The sequence below is a fragment of the Amblyomma mixtum genome, chromosome 9 (genome assembly GCF_055824585.1).
Source record: "Amblyomma mixtum isolate Tamu chromosome 9, ASM5582458v1, whole genome shotgun sequence".
Lineage (NCBI taxonomy): Eukaryota > Metazoa > Arthropoda > Arachnida > Ixodida > Ixodidae > Amblyomma > Amblyomma mixtum.
In genome coordinates this window covers 83,130,922-83,158,035 of record NC_143020.1, presented here as the reverse complement: position 1 = coordinate 83,158,035, position 27,114 = coordinate 83,130,922, and the positions used below count along the sequence as shown (strand labels likewise).

At 47.6% G+C, this 27,114-nt stretch overlaps 1 protein-coding gene across 3 annotated transcripts in view; it reads left to right on the top strand.

Annotated features, from left to right (window-relative positions):
- Window positions 1–25,656, top strand: part of LOC149329899 (SIN3-HDAC complex-associated factor) — a 30,455-nt gene extending 4,799 nt beyond the window's left edge. For 2 of the 3 annotated variants that reach the window (XM_089560633.1, XM_089560630.1), the window contains exons 2-5: window positions 11,942–12,201; window positions 13,162–13,315; window positions 14,701–15,019; window positions 17,939–25,656. In XM_089560633.1, coding sequence (XP_089416759.1) covers window positions 11,968–12,201; window positions 13,162–13,315; window positions 14,701–15,019; window positions 17,939–18,332 — 1,101 coding nt within the window. In that variant the 5' untranslated portion in view covers window positions 11,942–11,967 and the 3' untranslated portion in view covers window positions 18,333–25,656. Of the gene's footprint in view, window positions 1–8,964; window positions 9,478–11,941; window positions 12,202–13,161; window positions 13,316–14,700; window positions 15,020–17,938 lie in introns of those variants that run through there. The other variant, XM_089560631.1, reaches the window with a different exon arrangement.
- Window positions 25,657–27,114: the final 1,458 nt, after the last annotated feature.

The window sequence follows — 27,114 nt, the reverse complement described above, 5'->3', positions numbered from 1 at the left end:
TCAAGAGGCAGGGGAGAATTGGTCAATGCCATTGGCTGGAGGGACTCTTTTGAGGGGCGCTTGCCCTTCACAATCGCTACCACGTGCAGAGAGGAGGAATGATAGACATGTTGGCGCTGGTTTGGTTTGAGCAACAGATATCGCAGGTGCAGGGGGAATCCCAGAGATGTCATCACTAATTGACCTTCAATGTGGTGGCAGTATTCCTGAATACATTCACCAAAATTTTGAGCAACCATTTGTCATACAGCATTCCCGATGGTGTCATAGCATATCGCTTTGCATATAGCTTACGTTTTACTCAAGTTAGAGGCTAGCTTGTGACGGGTTCGGACCAATATGATATATGCACCTTCATTTGCATGCTTTGCAAGGCTACATTTTACCCTAAGATGCGGTTGAGGTGCCACCATGAAGTTGGAGGCTAGCTTGGGACAGGGGTTTGGACCGATGGCACATGCACCTTCAGTTGCATGCCTCAAGGCGCAGTTGAGGTGTCCACCGGGATGTCGAGATTTCAGAGCTAGTGTGCCCTTTCCCAGTGGTGCTCCAGCTGCTCCATTTTGATACATTTTGCTGCACCAGTCTGCTCCAAAAGTGGCAAATTGATCAATATTGCGCCTTAGCTGCTCCAAAAAGAAGACACTGTCGCAGGAAAGCAACTATACATCATTTTACGAGAAGCGGGCACGAGAGGGAGAAATACTCTCAAACACGTGCGCTGCGCGACATCCCATTGTTGCCGTCCTCCCCTGGGCTGATAATCCGGCGCGCGGAGCAACGTCCGCGGCTGCTTAGCTACCGGTCAAGCGCGTGTTTGCGTCTGTACAACAACAGCAGCCATGTTGTACGGAACACCAATGTCTTCTAGACATCATTGTTTTATTGTCGGTTGCGGAAATAGTCGACGAAAGTAGAAAAAAACAAAAGCGGCCAGTATGTACGCGCACCATGTTATGCGAAGGTCTCAGCACGTCTGCAGTGTCCATTTCTTCACCGATTTTCCGCCGGTCCTGAATTGCATTGGCAGTGGACGTAGTTGGTGAACAAAAAATACTTGCGCCAACAAAAAGCTGAAACGTTAGCACACTTTGTGAACGAAATGCAGACAGAAACAAACCCATCGTCTGTGCCTAATATCGGACGCGGAACGAAACGCAGCGCCTGGGTTACCAAACTACACTCTGCATAATTTTAAGAGATCAAGTATTTCGACGGCCTTTGCAGAGCTCTTTTTATTCAGCAGTACAGTATGTGAGGACTTCACAAATTTGGCCACAACTTCGTTTCGCCGCCCCACATGATTGTCAATATCGGGAGGGTGTGGAGATCGCCACCTGGAAAAAATTAACCAGTCGTTAGTGCAAAAATACTAATTTAATCTGCACAGCATGGCTTGAATAGAAGCGGCGACATGAACTTTTACCCAACTGCAAAGTGAGGAAAAACGCAGCCATGGCAACGTAAGATGAAAAAATACACGGCATGCACAGGACGGTAAACTCTGCCATGCATTGGAATAAATTATTATAAATTATTCGACTGAAATCGCATCGAATAAAAGCCACACTATGCATAACCGTGCCAGAGATACAACAAACGCAGCGACTTGAGCAGTGCCCCTACCCGATTGAGATTGGAATTCTCAACACAGGTGCGGCGATTCTGCCTGTCAGTAAGTGGTAATAGCGTTCCATTAGCGTACCAACCTATTAGACGTGTAATTGCACATTTTCTGGTATTTGTGCACCAGTGAGTACTGGCGGGAGCGGAGAACGCGAGAATGCGAATTGCTTTCAGTCAACTGGCTTGTATCGCTCGCAGTACCAACAGCCCTACGCAAGCGGCAGGAGGCGCCGAATTTCAATTTCATTGCGCGTATCTCCACAAACAAACATTCTAATCATCAAAAGTGAATTCGATTCGTTCATGTACTCGCTGTTTCCAAAATGTTCAGTTTGTAAACGGGGTACTCTGTCGCAAGCTCAGCATCTAAACTGTCACACTTGCCATGTCCAAGCAGGCAGCGAAAGCGTTCATGAAAAACTGCGCTCCACGAAAAACTAGATACTCATTGCTCTTTGCGATCTTGTGTTTCAACACACTTTGCTTTCGTTTTTCTAACATGCAACACCGTGCCGCATTTGCCCTACAGGCAACCGGCGACAAAAACTACACGCGTGAACTGCGAGCATGGCACTCACTGATGCTGATCGTTCGCTGTGTCGAGGAATGGTCGCTTGCTCCCCGGTGTCCCCGGTGCCGGTGGCGAAATGCTACCCAGGTTGGCCTGCCCTAGACGGGCAGTCGCATATGGCCGTCTTCCTTCGCACGGAGGATCTTTGGCAAAGTTGGTTATTGCAGGAGCTAATGGCATAGCACACACGAGGATGGACACGAGGCGAACGCCCACCCAAAATTTCTAGGCTTTGCAGGAATAAAACGGGCGAATGACACTTTCAGAGATCGTACGCTGCTTCGGCTGCAGCCCACGGGCTGCAAATTATCAGCCCACCATGGCGTCGGCGGTAGGCGGCGCTCGAGTAAAACAAACATGGCGGCGCCCAGGTGTCGAAACTGAAATCATGTTAGAGCCATTCAGGATTTCAGTCGACAACCTACTAAAACGTTTTCGCAGTTGGCACCCAAGGGCGTTGGTGGGCTGCCTTGTGGTAGAATTTAGCAGCCAGTTTTTATGGAGGAAGGAAAGAACTCGGGAGAGGCTGTTACTTCATATTTTTTGAAGCCGGCTCCTGTCGGGAAAAAAACTGAACAGGGAGCGTCCTGTGAAGCCTTGTCATAAAGACCATCGCTGCCCCCATTGAAGCGCGTGTATTTCAGACCTTCATGTAGTAATGGTGTTGCGGGAGTTTACCTTGATGTAACGAACTGGCTACGCCCTCTATCTGTTAGTGTTGAGCCACTCAAAATTCGTTAGAACCGCGATAAAGTTCCGTGACGATAAAGCACGAACTGACATGAAAGGAACGCCGATCGCATCGAGCCGCTGCAGTTGGTGCATCTCCGGCTCTTTCTCTTTTGGAACGTCATACCACGTGGAGTTACAACTGTTCATGCCCAAAAGCAGCGAAAAATGATAGGGCATAGCAAAAAAGAAAAGACCCGAGCAGTGCGCGGCCATCACTGCCGCGTAGTTGCGTGATTCCGGTGCCGATAACTTTGGCGTGTCAGGAGCGGGGACGGCGGAGATCGCCGGCGACGCAAGGTGAGGAGTCCGTTTCGTGGGGCTACAGCGAGGGAGCAGCGGTGAAGAACCTCCGTGGTTGGTCTATGGCAGCGGCACGGCCGCACGCGTTCCTCTCCAGCTCGGTCGCGGCGGAGGTGGCGGCAGCTGCTGCTCCAGTCACACTATCAGCGTGTTCGCAAAAAGTTTCTCCACGTTTATGACTTTCGAGTAACACTGCTTTGTGTAAATGTTTTCAAGGTGATTGCACCTACTTTTATTTCTTATTTCGGTTCCCGTTCTACTGTGTCCTTTTGACTCACTTCGCGAAACCTACATGTAACGGAAACCTGGATGTAAAGAAAAATATCAGACTTTTTAAAAATTTCGTTATGACCACATTTAACTGTAGAGCCAACATGAAAAAAGAATGATTCTAGTAAACATGTTCTCTGGACTTTTAGTCAAGCACGCTTGGTTGAACTTGCGTGCAAGGCAGTGTGAGCGTTAATAAAATATTTTCTCTGTTTTTGTGATTGTTTTTTTCCTAGCTACGCATGGCTGAACCTTATCTCGTTAGGAACAAACTCTTTGTGACTCCTTTATTCCGTTCATGCTGTTTCCATGTTGCTCCAGGGTTATCATTCTGATACAAATGTGCTCCAGAATGGATATTTTTCTGCTCCAAAAATTGCTCCAGAACTTGAAATGGCTGGAGCACCACTGCCTTTCCTCAAAACGTATGCTTTCGCATTCCTCCAGGTAAGACGACCTAAGTGCCCTCAGAATTTCATTTTGTAGCGAAAGCTACATTGGCCACGAACTTGCGATTTCGCTGTGGTGGTGCTCCGAGGAGGCACAGAGACCGACCTTGAGCCGTCGCCTAGCAACCGCCGCAGCTGGCGGACGCCGCGCGCCTAGTCGTTGCTCGCTTCGCCAGCTGTGCCGTCGTATGCTCGCTTTCGCTACGTATATCCTGGCATAGCCGAGCTAAGCCACTGCCAGTTTTTTCTCCACAGTTTGCTGCTTTTAAATAGCTTCGCGGGGTTTATTTACACTGTGTGAGCTGAAAAACCAGACAGGAGTGACCGAGATGCTTCCGCTAATGAGGCGCGCGCAGTATCAGTATCCTTGCGGGAGAGCCTACCAACATTCGCCAGTGACCTGGCGCAAGCTGTCATCAGGCTTTCATCAGTCAGATTCACGGAAACTTGCACAAATCGGCTGCTGACCCGAAAGACGCGGATTTGATCCCGGCAGCGGCGGTCGCATTTCGTTGGAGGCCAGATTCTAGAGGCTCGTGCTCTGCGATGTCAGTGCACGTTAGAGAACCACAGGTGGTTGTAATCTCCGGAGCCCTCCACTACGGCGTCCCTCATAGCCTGGGTCACTAATTGGGACGATAAACCCCATAAAAGCGAAACTTGCAAAAATAACTGTGGGTGTGACTGATTCAACAGGAAAACGGCGCAAAAGACGTGGACAAAAGAGACAAACACAACAGGACCAGCGCCAACTTGCAACTGAATTTTATTTCGCACCAAACCCGCCTTTATGTAGGCTAACACGCCCTAACATCCGTGTAATCACGCACAGGCAGTAGAAAACATCACTAAGATATCTAACACATGAAGCGCGATAGCAACCACGTAACATACTATCATGGCTAAAAAACCAACAAAAAACCCAACAAATGTATAGCAAACAACACTAAAACGGTCATGGCCAAGCAACTCTTAAACACTAAAAACGATACACACTCATGAGTGATACGAGATGACCAACAAGAAACGTGAAAAAAAGGTGAAGAATGAAGCTTAAGACCTTTGACACTGCTTTGGTCTTAACGCTTCATTCTTCACCTTTTTTCCACGTTTCTTGTTGGTCATCTCGTATCACTCATGAGTGTGTATCGTTTTTAGTGTTTAAGAGTTGCTTGGCCATGACCGTTTTAGTGTTGTTTGCTATACATTTGTTGGGTTTTTTGTTGGTTTTTTAGCCATGATAGTATGTTACGTGGTTGCTATCGCGCTTCATGTGTTAGATATCTTACAGTGATGTTTTCTACTGCCTGTGCGTGATTACACGGATGTTAGGGCGTGTTAGCCTACATAAAGGCGGGTTTGGTGCGAAATAAAATTCAGTTGCAAGTTGGCGCTGGTCCTGTTGTGTTTGTCTCTTTTGTCCACGTCTTTTGCGCCGTTTTCCTCTTGAATCATGAACCAACTAGCCCAAACTAGAGTTCTTCTTGGTGTGACTGAAGCTACATCCCTGTATCGGCGCACTTCTCTTTTATTCGAGATTCTTGCTGGTAATGATCGGAAATGCCGCTACCGTCTGGAAGACGATGCAACGAGCGTTAGCTGTTCGGTAGCGCCATCTATCGTCCATGTGATTTATTGCCACATGATTAGGCTACTTTTCCATACCTTACGGCGAGCGGCCGCCTACCGCCTTGAGGTCGGATATTTTTGACCAATTTGGGCCGAACAAGTTTTTCGACTCTTTGAAGGGCCATTTTTCCTTACCTCAAGACGGCAGGTGCCCGGTCGCCGCAAGGTATGAAATTGTGAGCTACCGAGCGCTGACGATATGGCCGCCATGTTAAGCCTAACCATAAGTAAATATTAACTTAATTAGTCAATATTGGTGTCTAACACATCGAGCCCTTTACGAATATCCATTAGTTAGACATGACGTTATCGGTTAATTATAAGCAATTAAATATAAGCATAACCATAACTAAATTTAATTTTGGTGTCTAACCTGTTCTACTCATATAGAGGATTCCAAATATCTAATTCGTTTTACGCCTTATTAATTACTGAGTTAAAAGCGATTAAACAGTCATGCAGCTAGTTAATTATGGTGTCACAAAATCAGTGACGTAACCTATTGCCAATTTGATATATAATAACGTCACCAATCAATCACCAGTTGGGTTGCTATATCGATTTACTGTGGGGGCCGCCATCTTAAATTCCTCGAAGATTTCACGCCGAAGGGAGGTGGTATAGCAGACCCCAAGAAATCGAGAAACGTGATGAATGAGAGCTAGCGCGCTCTTAAAACTGTCCGGGCGTCTAGGGCACCCTTGCCACATAGTGCACCCCGTCGCATGTACAGGCACAGCTATCGGCGGCGACCAGCGAAGGAGACGCAACTACGCTCGTTTCGTTAGTCTACGTTGCGTCAAACCTTCGGGCAGTCATTGGCTGGGCACAGCTCCCTCTCACTTTCCCCTCGGATGTGTGTTGCACGTCTGCGAGTTGACAAATTGGCTGTCGCGTTTCTCGGAAAAAGAGGTTTGGTTAAGGAGTTGGTCTAGCCAGTGACATTACATACAGAGGCTGTAACGTTGAAACCACCGCCTGGACGACAACTGAGGAGTAACAGTGCGCAAAGCAGTACGGGGTAGGCAGCGAAAGAAGCCACGTGACTGAATTTAGGCTGTGCCGGAATACTGAGTGCATTTTTAACAAGACGGCTCGGAACGTGTCTTGTTGAATACTAGACCCCTGAAGTGGTATCTAAATATTTCAGACATTCACAGCCAATGCGTATGCCATGCGATGAACATTGATATGATCGGTGTGATTAATTTCACGCGGGTTGATTTCTTTTGTCGACAGTTTTCTCTCGGTTATATCTAAAAAATTCGGCATCCGATTTCATTTTCTTTACAGTAAGCTGCGGAATTAGTTTTACAGGCCCTTTTGTGCCTGTTAGACAATTGTTAGACAAATCGTGTTCAGGTTACAATGCTAGACCGCCGAATCGCGCTTTCTTTCTTTTTAGTTCATCGATGGGGATCAGGAATTGCATTCTTAATTAACTCTGGCATATCTGATGTGCTGCATTGGAGGGAAAGTAAGCAGTTGTCTGGTCTGTTTTTGGCCATCAACGCTGATTGTTAAGCGCCTGCATCGTTACCTTGGTCGACGGTCGCGTTTTGTGTTTCGAGTGCGATATGTGCCACCGCGCGAGATGAGCTTCGGGAGTCGGGGCCAGAAGTCTGAAAAATGATTGATGGGGCCCCCTGGACTCTATCTTAATTCAAATCGAAATCCCCTCTATCTTAATCTCTATCTTAATTCAAATCGACTGGTGGCCAGCACCTGTCGGCATCTGGACTGTAGGGTACTGTCGGTGACCAACCACCCGTTGAGTGCCAGTGCCGGGGGGGCATTTGCGGTATGAAGGCAAATATCCCGCACAATGTTTTAGCCTGACGTCGAACCGAACTGTAAGGCCAAGCGGCGCTCATCAATTTCGCCTTCCGATTTATCGCGCAACTGACCGGCGACAGCGCCGTGATAGGCAACGAGGGACGCCAGTGTACAGCCTGCCTCAAAAGTTTGTGGACAGTAACTATCAGCACTTGTGTTGTTTACTAGTTTTTGTACCCCTTTTGAAATGCCATGCGAGCGCTGTGTAAACAGCAACACTTTCAGTGAAGCGAACCGGCATCCAGTGTTCTCATGGAACACTGGACACATCTTTGTCAGTACCCAGTATCTGTCAAAGGTTTGCTAACTGACAATGGTGATGGGGGTAATTATTTCTCGTTGAGCACATTCTAGGGGTCGAAAGAGGAGGGATTTTGCCCATATCACTGATGTATCCTGGGTGTCTACACTCTGAACAGAGCGGAGTGAAAAGGGTGTAAAGTGTCCTCCAGGGCACACCCTCTTAAGGGTGTGCGCTAGAGGACAGGTTTACACCTTTTTTTACTCCCATATAGGTGTATTCGTGTTCAGAGTGTAGGGATTTAGCATAAAGTGAATGGCTGTAAGCAAGTGTAGGCAGGAGCCTGAATTTTTTATTGAATTTACAATCCTGTCTGGGGGGGGGGGGGTCGAAAGTTTCATCGCCGAGCACGCGTCAGACTGACGACTGCGCATTTCCTTTTCTGGTAACCACGTCGCCACCACCGAGAAGAAACTGCATCCGCCTCACACTGCGACTTCGGCTCATAATTGTGCGCTTGTGCAGGGGCGCCCGCCGAGGATAGCGTGTGGGTTTTGCCGCCACGTGTCGTCATTCCCCTTTTGTCGGTTGTGCATTGCCAAAGAGAGGAGGGTATAAAAAAGGGACGAGACGACATATCCGAGACGGATCAGCTACTCGCCTCGACCGTGACAACCTCCGATGTGCGCGCTCTCCCGGGTGCCACTGCCCTTTTTTTTTTCTCCCCATCGCCCGATGTTTCCGAATCGACGGCGCGAGAGCGCAGTTCGTCGTTTCGTCATGCGCTTTCTCTCGTCTAGACAGCTCGCGAGAGAGAGAAAAAAAAAAGGGTAAATGGGAGGCCGCTGTGAAATAGCCCAGCGGGCGTTGAGAAAGCCGGGCTTCGCGCGTGGCGCGATACGACGAGAATGTGTGTAGTGTTCGTTCCCTTTCGGTTTTTATTCCGACGCCTGCCGGCGGCGGTGGTTTCAAGTTGGGGTCCCCTCGCGGGAAAAAGGCAGAGGGAAAGGGTTTTTCCTATTTCCCGCAAAAAAAGGGGAGAACTCGAGGGGACCAGCCCCTGAGAACCCTAGCTGCGCAACGGGACCGGAGGCTCTGGCGATTGCAGCGCCACCGCCGCAGCCGTCTTCGCGGCTCGGGAAAAATCGATTTCCCGGGTAGCGAAGGAGGGGAGCGTAGGGAGGGAGGAGAGGCGAGGCTGCGGCAAGAGAGCTGCGGTGCGCAGCGTTCGCCCGGGACTTCCCGGGGGAAGGGAGAGGCGGGGGTAGGGAAGGGGAGCTCTCCCTGCAGGGAAAAACGCGGCGAAGACGAGCGAAACAACGTACACCGCGCCGTTCCCGGGACTGCGAAGGTTGCGAAGACGGCGTTCGGGTTGCAGAGAGGGGACACTCCACCTCCACCGCGCTTCCTCGGATTGAGAGGGAGGGGGTCGCGGAGCGCACTGCGCAGGGCCGTGCAGCAGTAGCAGCAGCACGGGCGACGAAAATCGTTAAGGCCGCAGTGCGTGCTCGGCGAGCTCCGTCGTTCCTGGTTGCCAGCGACGTCACTACATCGTCGTGTTCGAACCGGTGGTTTTTCCCCCGGCCGGATTCTTGTCGACGCTCTTGGGGAGGACAGTCGTGGTGAGCCGGGAGACGACAGCACCGGGAGAAGAAGCAGCGGCCTCTTGCCAGAAGACGCCGGGGCATAGGCGCTCCGCGCTCGTCAATGATCGCGCCACCTCCAGAGCGGCTCGGCGGCGGGGCATCGGAGAGCGCGGCGAGGTGTCCGAGGAGGTCGGCGGGCGGCGAGCGCTTCGACGGTAGCAGCGCGACGGATCGCGGGTCAGTATGCCGATGCGCCGCCGTGAACCCGCGCTCCTTCCCCGCCCGCTCCCCTCTTGGTCGGGCTCGCGCGCTCGATCGCCTGGAACGTTGCTGCCCGTCCCCTGCCACCACCACTGCGGCAGCCGTCGCCCTTCCGTTGCGTGACTGCGCGTTGTCACGCGCGGCCGTGCGAATTCGGAGAGAAAGGGAGAGGAATCTTAGCTGTGACATACTCGGCAACGATGTCGAGGTCGAGGCTAGTGAGGACTTTCGATGAGGCCATTCCCGTCCGCTGACTTGCCTTGCAGCGAGCGTCTGAGTGACATCACTGGAAGCTGGTTATTGAATGCAGATCTTTTTAATTATAGTCGTCCATCGTGAGAAATACAGAAAACTGAAAATTAGCTGCACAGAACACGCATTGCAAGCATCTTAGCACACAAACCTACATTGACGCTATCTCCCGCATTACTGCACATGCATTCAACATGCTGCGCCTCAGTGATGTCATTCTTGATGTCCATATGTAGGGGGCTGCCAGTATGCAGCCGGTAAAAAAACCTACAGTGGTGTCTGCACCCCATCGCTGTTTGTTCCTTGCTCTCCTTTAAGGAAGCGAGGAAGTACATTTTTCTGAAGGACAGTAACATTTTCCCTTGCAGTGCCCTGTAATGCAGTAATGCTTATGTGCTTGTCAAGGGGGGGGGGGGGGGGGGGGTATTTCAGCAGTGTACCAACACGTAAAGACAGGCTTGTTGACAGTTTCTGGTGTGGTTCAGCAGAACAACAGGGGCAAGATAGACATCATGAGTGTCAAGTGATTTTTAATTCATATCATTGGCAGTGTAGCTATGTGGAAGGGTTACCTCACCTCCTTCTTATTTGTATTGCTTTTTCGTCGAGTACTGTGGCATCTTACTGACTTGGCATCTTTCATGTTTTCCACCGAACTTGGATTTCAGTTCGTACATTTTGCACGTGGGCTTTAGAATACAGAAACTCATTTGGCTCACCTCAAATTACATGTGGTGCCTCTGTTTCCCTTGCCATCTCCCTTTCTGTCATCCTGTCAGTGTGAACAATAACCTTCAGTCTTGCATATTCGCAGCACAGGTTTAGGTTATATGAATGCGATCATTTGCTTGTTCTCTGAGTAGGACTAGAATGTCTTGTCTCCGGGGGGGTAATCATTTTTTCTTTTTCACATTGTTGCAAAATTAAGCTGTAATAAATAGGCTACTCTCATATTCTTTCTACTTGAACCTGAAGCGGGGTCACCTTCAGATTGCTAGGGCAGCACTGTCTCCCATTTTCGTGAAACCAGGATTTGAAGGAAGAGTTGCTTCAGTGATCTGATTAGTCGAATGATAGTCAGCCCTTGTAGTGAAACATGGTCTTACTCCCCAGCATTGTGGACATGATTTGACATAAGCAGTGGTACAGGCTGGTGTAGACAATTCGTGGCTCTTAGCTTCCTAGCTAACCTTGAATAACCTTCAGAACACTGGGAAGAAATTGAGCATATGTGCTAGGCATGGATAAGTTTTCATATCATAAATTACACTATTCCAATTAATGCCTTCTAGTGTGACAGAAACTGCGCACTTAGTTGTTTCTTAATCTTTCTAGACTGTAAGCGATGATGGCTCAAGCATGTGGCCCTATAATGTTGAATGTAGCTGTCTCACTGTAAGTGGTAATCTGCGCAATAAGTGTTATATTCAACTACACAAGCTGTGCTTGCACCTAGACCAGTTCTGTCCTTGCATCTATCTGGAAATTCATTTCCAGAGATTTTGAGCTATTGTTTAATCAGTGTCATAGAAATGGTCATGAACGTTGGTTGAAATGTAGAAAAGCAGAGAAGCGGTCATATGTTTGCCTCCAGTGCCTATGTTTTCTTTGACGTTAACAGCAATAACAGCATTAGTTAGAAAATGCACATTAAGCATTCACCGTAAGAGGTGGGTGAATAATTGCCCAAACATCAAGTAATTTCTTAACTGTGGTGGCAAATCTCACATATAGACCTTGAGAAAACCCTGTTGTGGGAGCTCATATTGGACGTTAATAAGCTTTCAATCACCTTCCATGACAAGTATGTAGATATGTTTATAAGTCAGAAATTTGTGAATTAATTCTTTGCGAGTTTGGGTGCATAAATGAAATGATTGCCTTGCAAGGCTGTTGATGTTTTCGAACAAAATGCATAAGCCACCATGACCTCAGTTTTAGCTGTGATGTTAAGATACGCCTGAAGGAAAAGTTCATTCAGTGTTTTGGTTCTAAATAGTTTTATTTCTAATTGTCAATCCACGCCTAGTAGCATGGTCATAGTGAAATGCCGATACATCTGAAATGCGTCTCCTGTCTGCCTATGGCGTACTGAAAAATGGCTCATAGTTTAATGCACTTCTTATGACAGTAAACATGAGTTCAATAGAAACTCATCAAGAAATGGTCACCATGCTGATGTGTGCAGTTGGAGGAGTTGGTGACCTGGCGGCCATGTTTAGCTTCCACAAGCCCAAGATCTACCGGTCAGCGCTCGGCTGCTGCATCTGCCGAGCCAAGTCGTCCTCATCGCGCTTTACCGACTCCAAAAAGTATGAGGCCGAGTTTGCGCGCTGCTTCCGCATTGTGGCTGAGGATCGCCGCTCTGGCGAGATCTGTAACGCCTGTGTGCTCCTGGTCAAGCGCTGGAAGAAGCTCCCACCCGGTACCACCAGAGACTGGCATCATGTGAGTCACATGTGGGCATAGATTTGCATGTTGTGCACCAGTGTCGCCCATTGTGCCCTTTCAAAAACTCCTGTTAGTAGAATTTAGTGTACTACTGATAGCCGACATGCGTTCAACAGAAACTCGTTACGAAATTTTCACAAAGGCAGGAACATTGAGTTTAGTAATCGTTGCTGTGATTGCAAATAACATTCATGTTTGAAAGCAGCTTGAAAATATGCGCCTTTGTGGAAGTATGATAGGGTCTCGGTGCACTTCTGCTAACAACAAGCACTCAACAGAAACTCGATAGGCATTTTTGGGGGGTAAATCTTCTACAAGCATTAGGCTTAGTAACGCTTGCAGTGCTTAGGACGGTATTGCATTCTTGCAGGCGTCATGAGGACATGCTCCTTTATGGAAATCTCTAATGGCAGAAGTGGGCAGAAAGTAAATAAATAAGATGTTTATATGTGCCCTTAGTTTCGAATGTAGCTAGCTGCTTAGTGGAACAGTATGCTAAGGCTTGAAGGAAAAAAAAACTTTGTAAATTGACTCTGCTGCTAAACTTCATGTTCGTGGTCACTACGCATTTGCTTTGATAAACGCAGTAGTGCTAGTATATGAAATAAGGGGCAAGTTAGCAAGCAGGAAATAAACATACAGAGTGCTGCACTGAAGCTGTCAAAATTTTGTACTCGATGTAAGCATTCAATATCTCTTTGCTCACTTCAAGCTGATTTCTGGTGTAAAATGCTGTTTGCTTAGAATTAAAGCATGACCGGGCAACGAATGAAAGGATGATACAAAGGCGGTCTAGCATTTTATGTTTCCTTCTCGTTCATTGGCCTTTCAGTTCGCGATGCAATACTGAGTAAGTTTGCCGGTGCGTCCTGGTTACGGACGCACTTTCCGTGATCTGTAGGCCATTGGTGCCTGCCACGTGATGAGAGATGTGTGGTGGTGGTCTGTGCCCCCCAGGTTGTTGACGCGAGGGCAGGGCCCGGGACGAAGTCGGTGAACAAGGGCAAGGTGAAACCGCCAAAGCGGCCGCTCAAGAAGCACCACCGGCTGACTGCTGAGAAACGATGCAAACTCGACCTGAGCGGTGGCGCCCTCTCGGACGACATCACCAGTGAGTTGGCGACACACCTTTTTCACTTCGATCCAAGCCAGCGTGCTAGCTTCCCAGGCTGCACAACCACAGTGGGCCGACGTTGGTGTAATGAAAACATGTTTGTCTGTTTTTGATGGAACTACAGGTTAACAATTTAAATCCAGTTTGCAACTATGAATTGCAACGAAAACACTGTAGATGCATCCTGCATATATAATGCACAGCAATACCAAATTTCATCGTGATGCGACGTCAGTAACTGAAGGAATGTTTTGCACAAGCACTGAGGTAACATGGAAAAAAAATCGTAGAGACAGTAACGATTTTGGGACATGAAAAAGAGCTCGTTTCTTATTTTCAAGTATGTAGCTGTCGAGGGAAACATTTAAAACAAGGCCTTCTTTACGTCCATGCAAGCCCGCTTTTCAAATTTGTTGTCTTATTTATGCTCAATTCTGCTCATTTTCAATCACTTGGCCTGTTTGTATCGCAGTTTTTAGTAATTTTGCGTCTATTTGATGCTATGCGATTTTTTGATGAAAATCAGCATCACAAACTACAGGGCCTTCGTTGGATGTTTCATCGGGTGACATTGCTAATATGAGGGAAACAGAGGACAGGCAGGGCTATTGTTGGATGCATTGTGGAGTGGTATTGCCGTTATAGGGAAAACAGCGGACAAGGCCATTGTTGGAGTTCGTATAGAGTGGCAATGCCAGCATTTGGATCATAAAATCAGTGCTAGTATTATGTAGGGCTGCACTCTGCCAACACACTTCCTATATTGGGCCAATGCATTGCACTGCCTGGGTGACACTGCTAGCCTGCAAGTACACTGCGTGCTGTCGTTGTCACATGGCATAGATGACAGTCGGGTAGACAGGCTTGCAAGTGCAACAGGAAGTCAAATTTAATTGGGTGGATCTGTACCCGCAAAGAAACCCTCTCGGGTGTAGTTTAACTGCGGTGCTGCAGTTATGACCTCACTGATACAGCCATTCTTGGAGTGATAAAAAAAAATAGATAAATCCCCAAGTAATTGTTATACTTTTCTGCATCAACCAGCACAGTGGCTCAGCCCTGTCCCTGTAGTTTTTACTCGTGTAACACGGACACAAATCACCTGTTTCCTATTTTTCTGCAGTTACTTGCACACAGTTTCGTCTGGTGCGGTGCTGTTAATAACTGCAAGCTGTATTAATTTTTTTTCTTAAAATACATTGTGTACAAGAATTTCTTGTAATAGTCAGGGCAGATGCAGAGCTACTTATCCTGTGTTCTTCCAGCAAAGCGCAGCTAAGAGCCAGAACTTTGCCCCCCCGCTGTCCTGTTCTGTGTCATCAGTTTCCACATTGGTTCTTGTTTAGAATACCCTGCTGCCTCCTTCTGCTTTGCCTTGGCAGTCGGTGACGAGAGCCTGAGCGAGTCGTCGATGCCATCTCCGCCGGAGAGCCGAGCAGCGAGTCCGACGCCGAGCAACTCGTCCGAGGACTCGGGCATTCTCGACGAGGACGAGGAGGAGTACGACGACGAGGACCGCCGCCGGAGCTGCCGCACAATGAAGCCACGGCCATCCAAGAAGAAAAAGAAGAAGCGGAAGCAGCGGGGCTCTGGGAGCGGCCGCCGGGGGGACTACATGGTCGACTCATCGGCCAGCAGGCGGGGCAAGCTGGCCACGCCCTTCAAGATCTCATCGTTCCTCGACATGAGCTTCTGGAGAAAGTGAGTGCTTTGATGTGCCTAATGGTACCAGTTGATTGCCTCCTGCTTTTATTACCAAGCACAGGGCAGACCAGCAGAGGTGGATCTTGTCACATGTGTTTTAAGCAAGGTGGTTAGACAACCAGTGAACCCTTGGAACTTTCCTTGCGTCGCCCCTAACTCACTGCACAGAAGCACCGTGCACTCTCATGGGCTTTCGTTAGTTTACTTATTTATTTATTTCACAAATCCAGACAGTTATATTTATCTTAGCAGAGGAGGCTACAGGTGGTCACCTGACTAGGCCGTAGGCACCATGCATTCATGCAGCATCACTTTGTCATTGGTGTCGTTCTTTGCATTTGCATACGTTATAGTGTCATACAGCTCCAGTGGCATCGTAGGAGAGCAGAAGCTTAGATTTCATTTTTCTGTCAATATTTCCTGGGTATTTGCACTTGCAAGGGCAACTACAGGTGGGTGTTTTTGTTTGTTTATGGTCATTATTTTGGCAAGTGAGAGCATTCAGGTTCCCCACACAAAAACCCTGTTGAAGTGAAAGTGCATCCGTGGAAGACTTGATGGAGGTAATTTTGATGCGTCAAGCCTTTTCAGACACTCCTGGAAATGGGGAATAGCTTGAATGTGGCAGAGACATCATTGAAGTGTCATTGATTGTGCCAGGCATTTACTGTACTGCATCTGTCATGGTGCCTTTGTGATGCCTTTAGCTCTTGTTGTTGTGGCATGTGAAGAAGATTGAGTGAAACAGCAGATTTGAGGCTTACTTCACTGGATTAGCCAGGCTCTTTGGTTGGTTCTGCTGTCACTTGCTACTGCAGTGTGACTCTCTAGGAATGCTTATTAGCCTGACACTTGTGTGCAGGCAAGGAAAGATTGGGGTACAGCTTTTTGGGCACATATTCACTGTTGTCTTGGTTGAATGTGAGTGCTGTTATTCGGCTGAAAAGAAGAAACAGTTTACAAGTCTTAACTTGATGTGAGTACTCCCTCATGAGGTAGTATCATCAGAATCCATATAGGTTAGAGCAATACAATGAAGTAGCCTGTAGCGCTACTTTTAAGATGCAGTAGGACTACTATGATGCTTGAAAGCCATAACTTGTTTTTAGTGGAGCTCTAAGTTCTGTGAACACACACACTGCCCACTTCTAAATCCTGCTGTAAATCTTCCAAGGTGCGTGTAAAAGCTGCTTGAGTGACTTTACATGACCTCCAGGGGCCGTATTTTGTAACAGCTCTTTTTCCCCGTTCATTCTTGTGTCCTTCTGTCATTGGTAGTTACAACTTGCGACGTCGATGTCCTGACTGGCAGCCAAACAAGAAATATCATCCGCTGTCCCCAATATAAACAGCGGCACTCAGCAATGGCCAGGAGGCAACAAGTAACTATAACTACGATAAGAATTGTAGTAAAATACGGCCCCAAGTCAGCTTTTTTCTGCACAAGGAAAATCCAGTATCTGTGGTCGTGTAGCTCACTGTTCAAAAGGAAGTTTGGTGCAGTGATGGCACCTTTCAGCACAAGGTAGGTTCATGTGTGTGTCTCATGCGGTAGGTTGGCAGCAACGTGCTCAGTTGTCACTTTGATGCCACCAAGCTACTGCGCAGCTTCTATACTGTGCGACAACTTTTTCTGGCAGTGGAGTGGGAGCTACAGAGCCAAAACACTGCCTCTCTTCCTACGCAGCTGCACTTATTAGTTTTATCATAAAACATTCTATATTGTCAATATTCGTTATTTACGGCACATTTCTAACACATCTACTGGATTTCAAAGTTGAAAGTCGATGAAAAAACGACTTTGTTGAATGCAACAAATTTGCTAGGCATGCCTAGTTACAAGAAGCTTCCATAGATGGCGCTAGCTCCACCAGTGTTAATGAAGGTATGTATATCATGGGGATAGTAACACACCAGGAGACCAGGCACACCGTCGTGTAGCCAAACTATCTTGCGGAACGACACAGTTACGGATGCCTCACCTCTGTAGCCTTCCTGTCATTGCCAGGAAAAGCTGTCACGAAGTGTAGTGTGGGGCACGTGCACGCAAGTACCACACACTATGCTTTGCACTCAGATATGTCTGCACTTCACCTCATGGTGTTTCAGTGAAGGAATTACCTAATTGCCAGACTGCAGGGCAGCTGACTTAGAGGCCTTGAAGACAGTCAGCTGGCAAGGTAACTGAAGGGTTCTGCGATACTATGAAGTCCCTCAAGAGAAAAGTCTACAACAGCTGTATCTTAGCGGTACTCACCTATGGGGCAGAAACATGGAGGCTAACAAAGAGGCTTCAGCTTAAGTTAAGGACAACGCAGCGAGCTATGGAAATAAAAATGATAGGTGTAAGGTTAAGAGATCGGAAGCGGGCGGAGTGGGTGAGAGAACAAACGCGGGTTAATGACATCCTAGTCGAAATCAAGAGAAAGAAGTGGGCTTGGGCAGGGCGTGTAATGCGAAGGCAAGGTAATCGCTGGTCCTTAAGGGTAACGGAGTGGATTCGAAGAGAAGGCAAGCGTAGTAGGGGGCGGCAGAAAGTTAGGTGGGCGGATGATATTAAGAAGTTTGCGGGGATACAGTGGCTGCAGCTGGCGAAGGACAGGGTTATTTGGAGAGACATGGGAGAGGCCTTTGCCCTGCAGTGGGTGTAGTCAGGCTGATGATGATGGTGATGACTGAAGTCCGTGCTGTTGAGCCAGTGGTAGCTATTGAGGATCCATGTCTTGTGTGCTGGTGAATGCGACTAGTCATCACTTGTGAGCAGGCTTTCAGTCCCGCCGACTGCACTGGACATCCATGTCTAAAACTTTAGGTGAATCCTCGTCGGCATTTTTGGAGGCATGTTTTATGTATGGCTGGACATGGCAGAAAAGTGCATTTTTGTTCACACGGATTCGTGGTTCCTCGTTATCACAGGGAGAAGGTGTGCTGTGGCATCATCTTCAAGGGCCCCCACGGGGAGGTCCTCATCTACCCCAAGCTCCTGCGGCCATGCCGGTGCAGACGGCGGCGACTGAATGCGGCCCAGCCTTCCACCGAAACTGCCGCCGAGAGCGGCACTCGCCTCGCAGACAGCGACATTTCATCTTCGACACCAGCGAACGTGTCACCCTCCCCTTCCGCCGACCCATTGTCATCATCGTCATCCGCGGCGGCCACGGTGCTGACGCCAGAGGCGTCACCGACCGACGACGTGGGCACATCTGCGGCGCTTCTGTTCCCCACGCCCGAAATGTCGGACTGCAATCCAAGCAGTCCGGAGAACCTGTCGCGAGGCTCGGCTTCTCTAGATGGCGGGGCCAGCGATTAACGTTGGCTTACCCCCTAGGTTGTCCCACAAATTCTTGTTGTGTTTTCTTGTTTCTCTTCTATTTATTCCCGTCTTTCCCGGGTTTCTTTTTTTTTTTCATTTCTTCCTGTTAGATTCACATTCATTCTGTAATCTCGTCGACCACATGTACCGCTCCCTCTCCCACCAATCTCCATATACCATTACCTGCTGCCCTTCAGTCCTGTTGTTGCATCCTGCACCTTGACTCTAATTTATTTGCCCTTAACTTATTCGATTGTTGTGACAGACGCCGGTTCAGTTTTTCTGCTGTCACATTTGGTTTGTGAAAGCTTCCAAAGCTTTTTTGGGCGAGGAATGTTATGAACGCATCACCTGTTTTTCATGTGCTACCCCGTGTGTCCATCACTGTTAAGTTTTTGCATATGGCTTAAGCCTTGTTTTCTCGGTTTCACTTGCTCGGTGCCGCTTTTTATTATTGTGGTTCTGCTTTTTCTTTTCGTGTGATTGCATGTGGAAGTTTTTGCTCTTTTTGAGCGCATGCGTATACTGGAACTGTTTTCCTGCATGTAACTAAGCTTTTTCGGGGGACTTCAACTGTTTTTGCTTGTTTGTTTGTTTGTTGTTGTTTTTTTTGTACTTTTGTCTCTGGGAAAGCCACATTCAGCTTGGACTTCAGGTGTCATTGTTATGCCGTGCCGCGCTTTGCCTCACTTTTCATTCTTCGCGAGGTGTCGAGATGCGATCGGCCTAAGTTCTCCGAGATCATGGTATGTGTTGTACTGCGCATTTCTGTGAGAAATCCGTGCAGGGCCAAAAACTTCAAAACCGCAGCATCACTTCATCCGGTTCTCATTTCAACATCACATACTTGCGCCTGGCAGTGTTTTCATCTTGCCCGGTGTTTGTCTGTTGAGAACTGTTTCAGTGAATTTACATTAGTAGCAGTTTTGTTGCAGGCATAGACTGTAAGCATTTCATTACTTCGACTCGGACCAATTTTTACAAGGCACATCAATGAACTTTCTCTTTTTTTTCACTGACTGCAATTTTGATAGTGTACATTCCAAACCTTGCACAGCATATGAGCCATGTCTTTTGTTATGGGAAATTTCCCTAGCTGCCTCTAAGTTTTATACAAAATAATACCTGTACAATGAATTGTGGCTGTTGGCAGTCATTTCCTGTGAATTTTGCAACTGGTTGTGCATTTTTTGTTCTTTCTTTTTCTGTTTCACGGACCGCTTATGTACCTCAAAGGATAACTCGGTGTTTATGTGCTGACAGAAAAAGGATTGTTTCTAAATGAGCCCTTTCCAATGATGGCAGAAAGACGGAATGATGATATTGGTGAAGACTAGTTTCATAAGACAAGCCGCTGTTGCGGAAATTACCTTGTTTTTTTTGTCTCTTGCGCCTCGTTCCTTCGATGAAGTTTATATCAAAGTCGTGAGGAACGAGCATCACTTCTTCGCCGAGTGCATTCTCTTGTGGGGGGGGAGTTTGCTTTGCAAGCCTCTGGGGGTTTGGTTCTGTTATGGACCCATCATATCTGTGACCCACATTACTCCGATGCAGTATTTGCCATCTTTTCGGCTCTCTGCAGCCAGGCTCACCACAAAATATGCACGATTCCGACAAGAGGCGATGAAGTGTATTGCAGGGATAGTTTAATCCTTGTCGTCCCAAGACTTGCCCTAAACAACGGCGTGGTCGTCGTCCATCGTGAAACGAAAAAAAAACTGTGGGTACGGGTTAGCAGGTGAAAGGGGCGGAGGGGTGCGACCAGTGCGTTTTACTGCTGCAAGGAGAGTTGCCATCAAAGTCTGCCCCTCCCCACACTGCATGGTGCGGAAGACGGGCTGCGGCGGATTATGCAAGCTTTCTTTACATCACGCTCATCAACATCCGCACACCAGTCTGTCGCATTGAAGGTGAGGACCCCTGGTGAGCATTGCGTCAAACAAGCTGTCTCACTGCGAGGTCCGACTGGGCACTAACGCATCGTCCTGTCTTCCCGCAATCCACTAATGCGTGGGTGCATCATACAAGCTGCTCTCGAGTCCCGGTGCCTTGGTCACGGGCTGAGGGATGCAGTCTGGCTCAAAGCGAAGCACCTCGGCAGCATTGCACCCGTGTCTGCTGGCACCAGGTTTCTCGGCAGAGAAGAGTTATGCAGAATCGGTCACACCACGTCTCGTTGGGGAGGCGAGTTGGAGGGCCTCAGGGAGTCTCCACAAAGGCGACACCGCAAACAAAAAACTTTTTTCCATTTTTGTACTCTAGTCAGAAGGAAAGTCGAAGCACCGCTGCCACCAGGTGGCGGTGGTGTGGGGACAAACCTTGTCTCATCGAGACGGCGTAAGTTGGCGAGGAGTTGAACCTAAGCACCGACATTGCTCACAGCAGGCATGACGGGTTCTTCGATGTGGTTACGAATGAACTGAACTGGGTTCCCGGGTTGGCCTAAGGCTGAGTTCGATGTGTGCGTTCTGGTCTGGATGTGGAAATTGGGGGGGTTCTTGAAGCGTTGCATTGTGTGGTGGGGATCCTGAAGCGTGCACAAGTGATTGTATCCCTTTGTGTTTGCTTATAGCGAGTCTTTATCAGCACTCACGGCGTATATATGCAGGGTGTCTCATGGTATTCGACACTAAATAATTTCAGCTTTTGTTGGTTGAATTAGTTGCCTGTGAGATTGAGCATTTATTCTTGTTTTCCCTTTGATGAGGCAATCTTTTTTGCCACTTATCATGGATAGCTACTATGTGCTTGTTGACTTATCTCAATGTTAAACAGGTGATGCTCATGTAGTGCTGTAACAAGATCATTGCAGGAAAATGCTTCATGTATGTAGCAAAATCAAAGAATTGAGCTTAAGATTTGTTGCGCTTGCTTTTACTGGAATTGGTTCCGGCCTGAAACTTTATGCACTAAACCTCTCTGAAGGATTGTCAGCGAAATTGGCATTTGAAAATGGCTTGCAGTACTTGGTTTCTGTGATTAGATTTGTCGTACCTGCGTAAAATGCCTTGGTTGTTACGTTGATGCCGCTGAGTACAACACTTTGTGACCGCGTGGGCGGCGAAATCCCCTCAACATTGGATTGGCTTACGAAGTGGCTCTCGTTGCGAGGTTTCCCTGGAAGATCCTCGATTGTTGGGTTGTTGCACCCACAGTTTGAGGAGTGCGTGTTGTGGTTTGGCTCACATATAGCGGATGCCGTGTGCTGTTTCTTCTTGGCCATTGTTGTGCACTGTTTCAAACCAGAGCGTGTTCCGCATTTCCCCGCGGTTGTTGAAATCAACATCATCCCCCCCCCAATGTGAGTCGTTGGTGTTGTGGTGGTAAACGAGCGAGCTTTCTGCGAGAGAAGTCTTGATGTCTGCCCGGCTGCCTCAGCAAGAAATGCACGTTTAAGTTAAGCTCGTCAAAGGCAGTTAGACTTTGTGCTCGTGGCCTCGTTTCTGCTGTAATGACTTGGATAATAAGTTTACATCCAAAAGCAGTCAAGAGTTGCCAGAGTGCAGTTTTTTTTTTTTGTCATATATGATAGCTGCGTACTTTTATGTTTAGCTCTGAAACTGCATGCTGTGAAGCTACGCAAAGCACTGCATTCATTGGTTTTCTTCATGCTGCGAAGCTATGCAAAGCACTGCATTCATTGGTTTTCTTTTGTGATCATATGTTATGTTGCTTGCAGAGCACAAAATTTGTCATTATGAAACTCGTGACCATGCACGAAGTTCATGGTTCAGTGCTAAATCGCTTTCATGACATTTTGCAGTCACAGTAACGTCATTGGCGTGTCGTTTTTCAGCGGTAGGTGGGCATCAAGCACTTCTCGCTAGTGTTGAAAGGATGCTGAATAGTTAGCTAGAAAGAAGCAGAGTGGAAAAGAGAGAATGTTGTTGTGAGCTAGTCGTCGGGAAGTCACTGCCACTTTTTTCTAAGACAGGAAAAAAAAAAAAACTCCACAGCCCACGTTGTACCGCGCTTGTTTTTGCCAGTCGGCTGAAAGAAAGTCGTGGTTGCGTGTGTTTGGGAGCTTGGATGTCGTTTAAAAAGTTTTCCCTCGTAGCAGTGTGCTGTAAAAGTGTGTGTGATCGTCCCAGTTGTCAGTTAGTCGTCCCTCGTTGCATCCCTCTGCCATGCGTCCCCTTGCTGTTGTGCAGTTTTGTCTTTGCATGTTCATTACCCCCATTCCCGAAATGCATCCCCGCGAAAATCTTCGCTTAGCTTTTTAACAGTACCGGGATTGTAGCAGCTGCAATGCCACTGGGCCAGAAATGCAGGCATCTTTGCAACATCATTCTACGCAAATCCACGGCTCAGCTTTTGCTGGCTGGTTGTCACAAAGGTTGTCGTAATTCATGCTGGGATGCGACACAGCTTGCTCGGAGTAGCCTAAGTTAATGTAAACTTCAGTGCGCATTTGAAAATCTTAAAACCGCAGGCAGAGTGGATGGACAAATTGTGAAACAAATCGTTAAGAAACTGAAGAGATGAGTCACAAATTGGAGTGATTGGAATTGTTAATTGATAGTGTTACTAACGTATCCATGAACTCTTACCATTCGTTACAGATGCAGCAATAAGCTTCTGCAGTCGTTCTGCGATACACACGTGTCCGGCATGTTGCAGGCAGAACTAGTTTTTGTTTGGGATACACGTAGCAATGAATGGTGTGACGACGTTTGTGCGTCCTTCAAGGAGTGGCCCTGTGGCTCCCTGTGCTGTAATGGAATCGTCTTTGAGCAACCTGCAATCTGGCTGCAAGAGAGGAATGTCTGCTCTTGTTTTTGGGACCGTGCATTTCTCCCATAATACAGGACCAATTGCAAGAGTTTGAAAGTATGCCATCTGTTAGCTGCATTTGCTTTAGTAGCTCACGGTCGCATATCTTTTGGCACCATTGTCACAGCTTTTGAAAAGTTTTTTGCCCACCAGAAGTGTCGGCTGTCGTCCTAGCTTTTGAAAATCAAGCCACAAGCCCATGCTTGGGTACGAAAAGATGAGGTAGCGAGTTCTGGTGCATTTTGCCAGTGCCGGACGCGAAGATTGTGAGCTGATGCGTTGGCTATGCTTGATTACTGAGCAAAACGTCGTCTTGTAGCCAAGTTGCGTGTTGCTTCAGAATAATGCACTGCACGTTCAGGTGGTTGTCACCTTTCCCTGTCATTTTGTGTACACATCATGTATGTGAGAGCCCAATACCCCTTTTCCCCCTGAGCTTTTTGCTTTCACTTTGTTCCTATTGTAGATAGCAGACATGACATTTTAAACATGGCGTGTCATGACCGCAGAACCTCATGTGGTACTTAAGGGCATTGAAAAGCAGCTTGTTGTCAGGTGCAGCCTTTTTTTTTTGCTTTTTTTGTTCCTGCTTGTTTTAGTAACTTCATGTATGTATGTCATTTTTGGTTCTAGAGTGCAATGTGTTTGTCATGTGTTTTTTGTAGCTGTTTATTGGATGGGCTTTCTTTTTGTTTGCTGGACGACTGGTGTGACGCATATTTAGGCCACTTGCATTGTGGATAAACATCAGAAACATTTCACTTATTTATGATGGAGGTGTTTTTTCAGGCCGACCAACTTTTCTGCATGACATTTTACCTCTGTCGTCGTCAGTTCTTGACGTCGAGACGATTCCGATTGAGAGGAATGGAAATGCAATAACACTATTGTGTCTCTTTTTTTTTTTGTCTTTTTGGTGCACTAGTACACAAAGAATGGCTTGCCACTCCTGCTTGTACATTGTGTCCTTTTGCACTCCATGTTTGTGAATTTGTAATGTATTGGACAACTTATTAAGGAGGCTAATATGTTTTTTTTTTCACTCTGATCTGCTTGACGTCATGCATTGCCCTTTAAACTGCACCCGGGCCTGCGGGCAAGAAGATAATGCATTATATTGACACCATGCAAAATGGATTGTGATTTCGATTTGCTCCGCCCGCATGCTGTCGCTCAAATTGTGCAGGCCAATCGCTTTTGGGCGAGGCTCTCATCGCTTGCCAGCTCCCCTTATTCCTTCTGATTTTTAGCTATTTTGTACAGTTTTTTTGGTATCTACGCCTCGTATCCCAAGATGTAATGTGCCCACCTGGCATGAGGTGGCACTCACGGCCAATAACCCGGTGATTAAATAGTGGCGTATATGGCCGCGACACAGTGTCACGTGGTGCATGTGTCGCAGCCTCCGCGTCATTGTCTCGTGTGTCCTACCTCCTGGACTTGTTTCATGTCTTAACATTGTGCCGGTATGTGTGCGTTTTACTTGCGTGTAATCTTGCTGTTCCGCACCCCCAGCTCGAAAATTCCTGTGATTGTGTGTTCGAGGAAAAAAAAAACATCCACCTTGCACTTTCTTCACGTGTTTCTATTTGTTGTTATAAACGTGAGCGTCTAGTATGCGCAGCCTCGCAGCAGCGCCATCTGTAATAAAAAAAAGAGTAAATATTTGAGTTGCTTTAAAGCCACTTCAAGACCTCAGCGCCATCTGTCAGAAAAAAAAATAAATATTTGAGTTGCTTTGAAGTCACTTCAAGAGCTCGTACCATCGTACACCTTTCGCCCGTGTCCAGCTTCAGTAGGGTATTGAATCACGAAGTGCTCGGTGCTCAAAGGATGTAATTGATTCATCGAAAACTTTGAAACAAAGTCAGTTGCTTGCCATATCTTTCTGTAAATCTGGTTTAGGTTGAATCTGGCTGTTAACATGTACAGCATTTGTCAAAAGTTTGGAGCCCAGGGGGTTTGCTTCGGAAGCACACTGTCTGGTTCGCAATGCGTCTCCAGCGCTCGAAATTTGCTGAAGGTAAGAAGATTTCTGGTCCTGCCTCCTCCAGTGGGTAGGACTACCACGAATGTTACAGGAGTCCCACTGCGAGGCTTAGAAGCAAACCCCCTGGGCTCTAAACTTTTGACAAAGACTGTACCTTATTTCAGAAGGCACTGAAAGGTTTGACAGTGCTCACCGGCCCTTGGTATGCTAGCAAAACTCAGATTTTTTGCATCCGTGAACGGCATAATTCGCCTTGCATATGAAAAAAACATGCAAGAGATGGCGCTGCCACGTGGCGACTGTATGACATCACACAGACCACGACACCCCCTACCGGCGTGCCATGCGCACCACACTGCATTTTCTCGAGTTCCATGTGCCCGATCATAGCGTGTGTGCGTGCTTTATCGGTGTTTTCTCCTGTGCACTGGCCATGGATGCGATACCATTGCTGTCTCGGTGTGAGCGCGCATGTAGCGAGTGTTCACGACTCTGTTCCCCTTCATCGTAGTCATACCTCAAGTGGTCGTAGAAATAAACATGCATCTCAAGTCGAAAGTGTTGTCATTTCTTTCCTTGGCACTGTACCAGAGTATATCTGGTGTCCCAGCTATATGTGTGTAACGAAGTTTTAAAAAGAACCCAAGTGTCCTAGGTGAGCGAAACCAACTGAGTACTGTTGAGGATCGTGTAGCCTGGTCTGCAGTATTAACTTTTTATTATTTGGCCTTGGGGAAAAAGTGTTGATTTAGAAGTTTTAGGTAGTCGTAAAAACAGGCTGAATAATAAAGAACGGCTTGAATGAGGTTGATTACTTCATCTGCTGTCTTCATAAGTCCTAGTTACGATACAACAGGCATTAATCAGTATGCTTCAGAATTGTTTTTAACCCACATATTAATTACATATGCTCATTTTCTGCATGACACATTGAGCAGCCAAAGAGTAAATTTCGACAGTTCTGAAAATAAACTGCTCTGGCCACAGTGAGAGTTTGAAGACGTCAGCGTCCTCAATGTAACGTTGAGCGCACTTGCGTGAACCCCTTTCCTGGTCCACCTTTAATCCCCTTTCCATCCTGTGCGCAGCGAGCAGTGAAAACGGCGTGGCTAGCTCGTAACAACGTCAGGGTCGGGTTTCGTGTCTGCCGGTGAACATGCAAGTCTACACGAACAAAAACGCAGTTCACTGCAAAGAAACCGTTCAGTCACCAATGCGTCACAGAAAATCTTACGAAATATGACATGCGACACACCTCTGAAAAAAAAAAAAAGGATACGACCCAAAGGCGCGTCCAGTGCAGCAGGTTTCGTGGCTGATTCTGCGCAGCCAAACTTTCGGGGAGCCGTGTTGTTCGCGCCACGCCGCATTGAACTGCGAATACTCTCAGTTACCTCCTCTGTCCCACTCAAAAGCACTGCAAGCCCGGAAACACACAGGTTGTTTCGGGGTGTTAACAAATCTGCAGACTACTCCGGCCATCAGGACTGCTTATGTGTCCTTTGACGCCTTAATTCTGACGTGGATAGTGCCTGAAGGAGGGCCCGGTATAGTACAGCGGGGCATTACACCTCCTCTACATGAAGGAAAGTGAGGCTACGCCTTTCGATGCCTTCCGATGCGGACACTGCGCCCTAGTGAGGACGTGGGAGTTCAGCGCAGTATCTCCTCTTCTTCCTCAATGATGTTCCTGCTGGCAGCTTCTGAGTGCAGTACCCGAAGTTTGTCACGATATGGTGGGCGGCTAGATGTTTGATTGGCGCCCAAATTATAATTAATCGGGCCAACCTGCCCACCACTGCACTCTCCGTAAATTCGGAGGGGGAGGAGCGACAAACCTCTCCACCCCGCGTGCGGAAGATGAGGTTAGACTGCTGACCGGCGATAGGGGCCACGCCTGATTAGCCGTTGACCGGAGGCATGAGGCGTATAGGCAAGTTTCCTCAGCAACCCTTTTACTTGGGTAAGGACAAGAACAAACGGCTACAAAACAAACCAAGCAATATTGCGAAAATA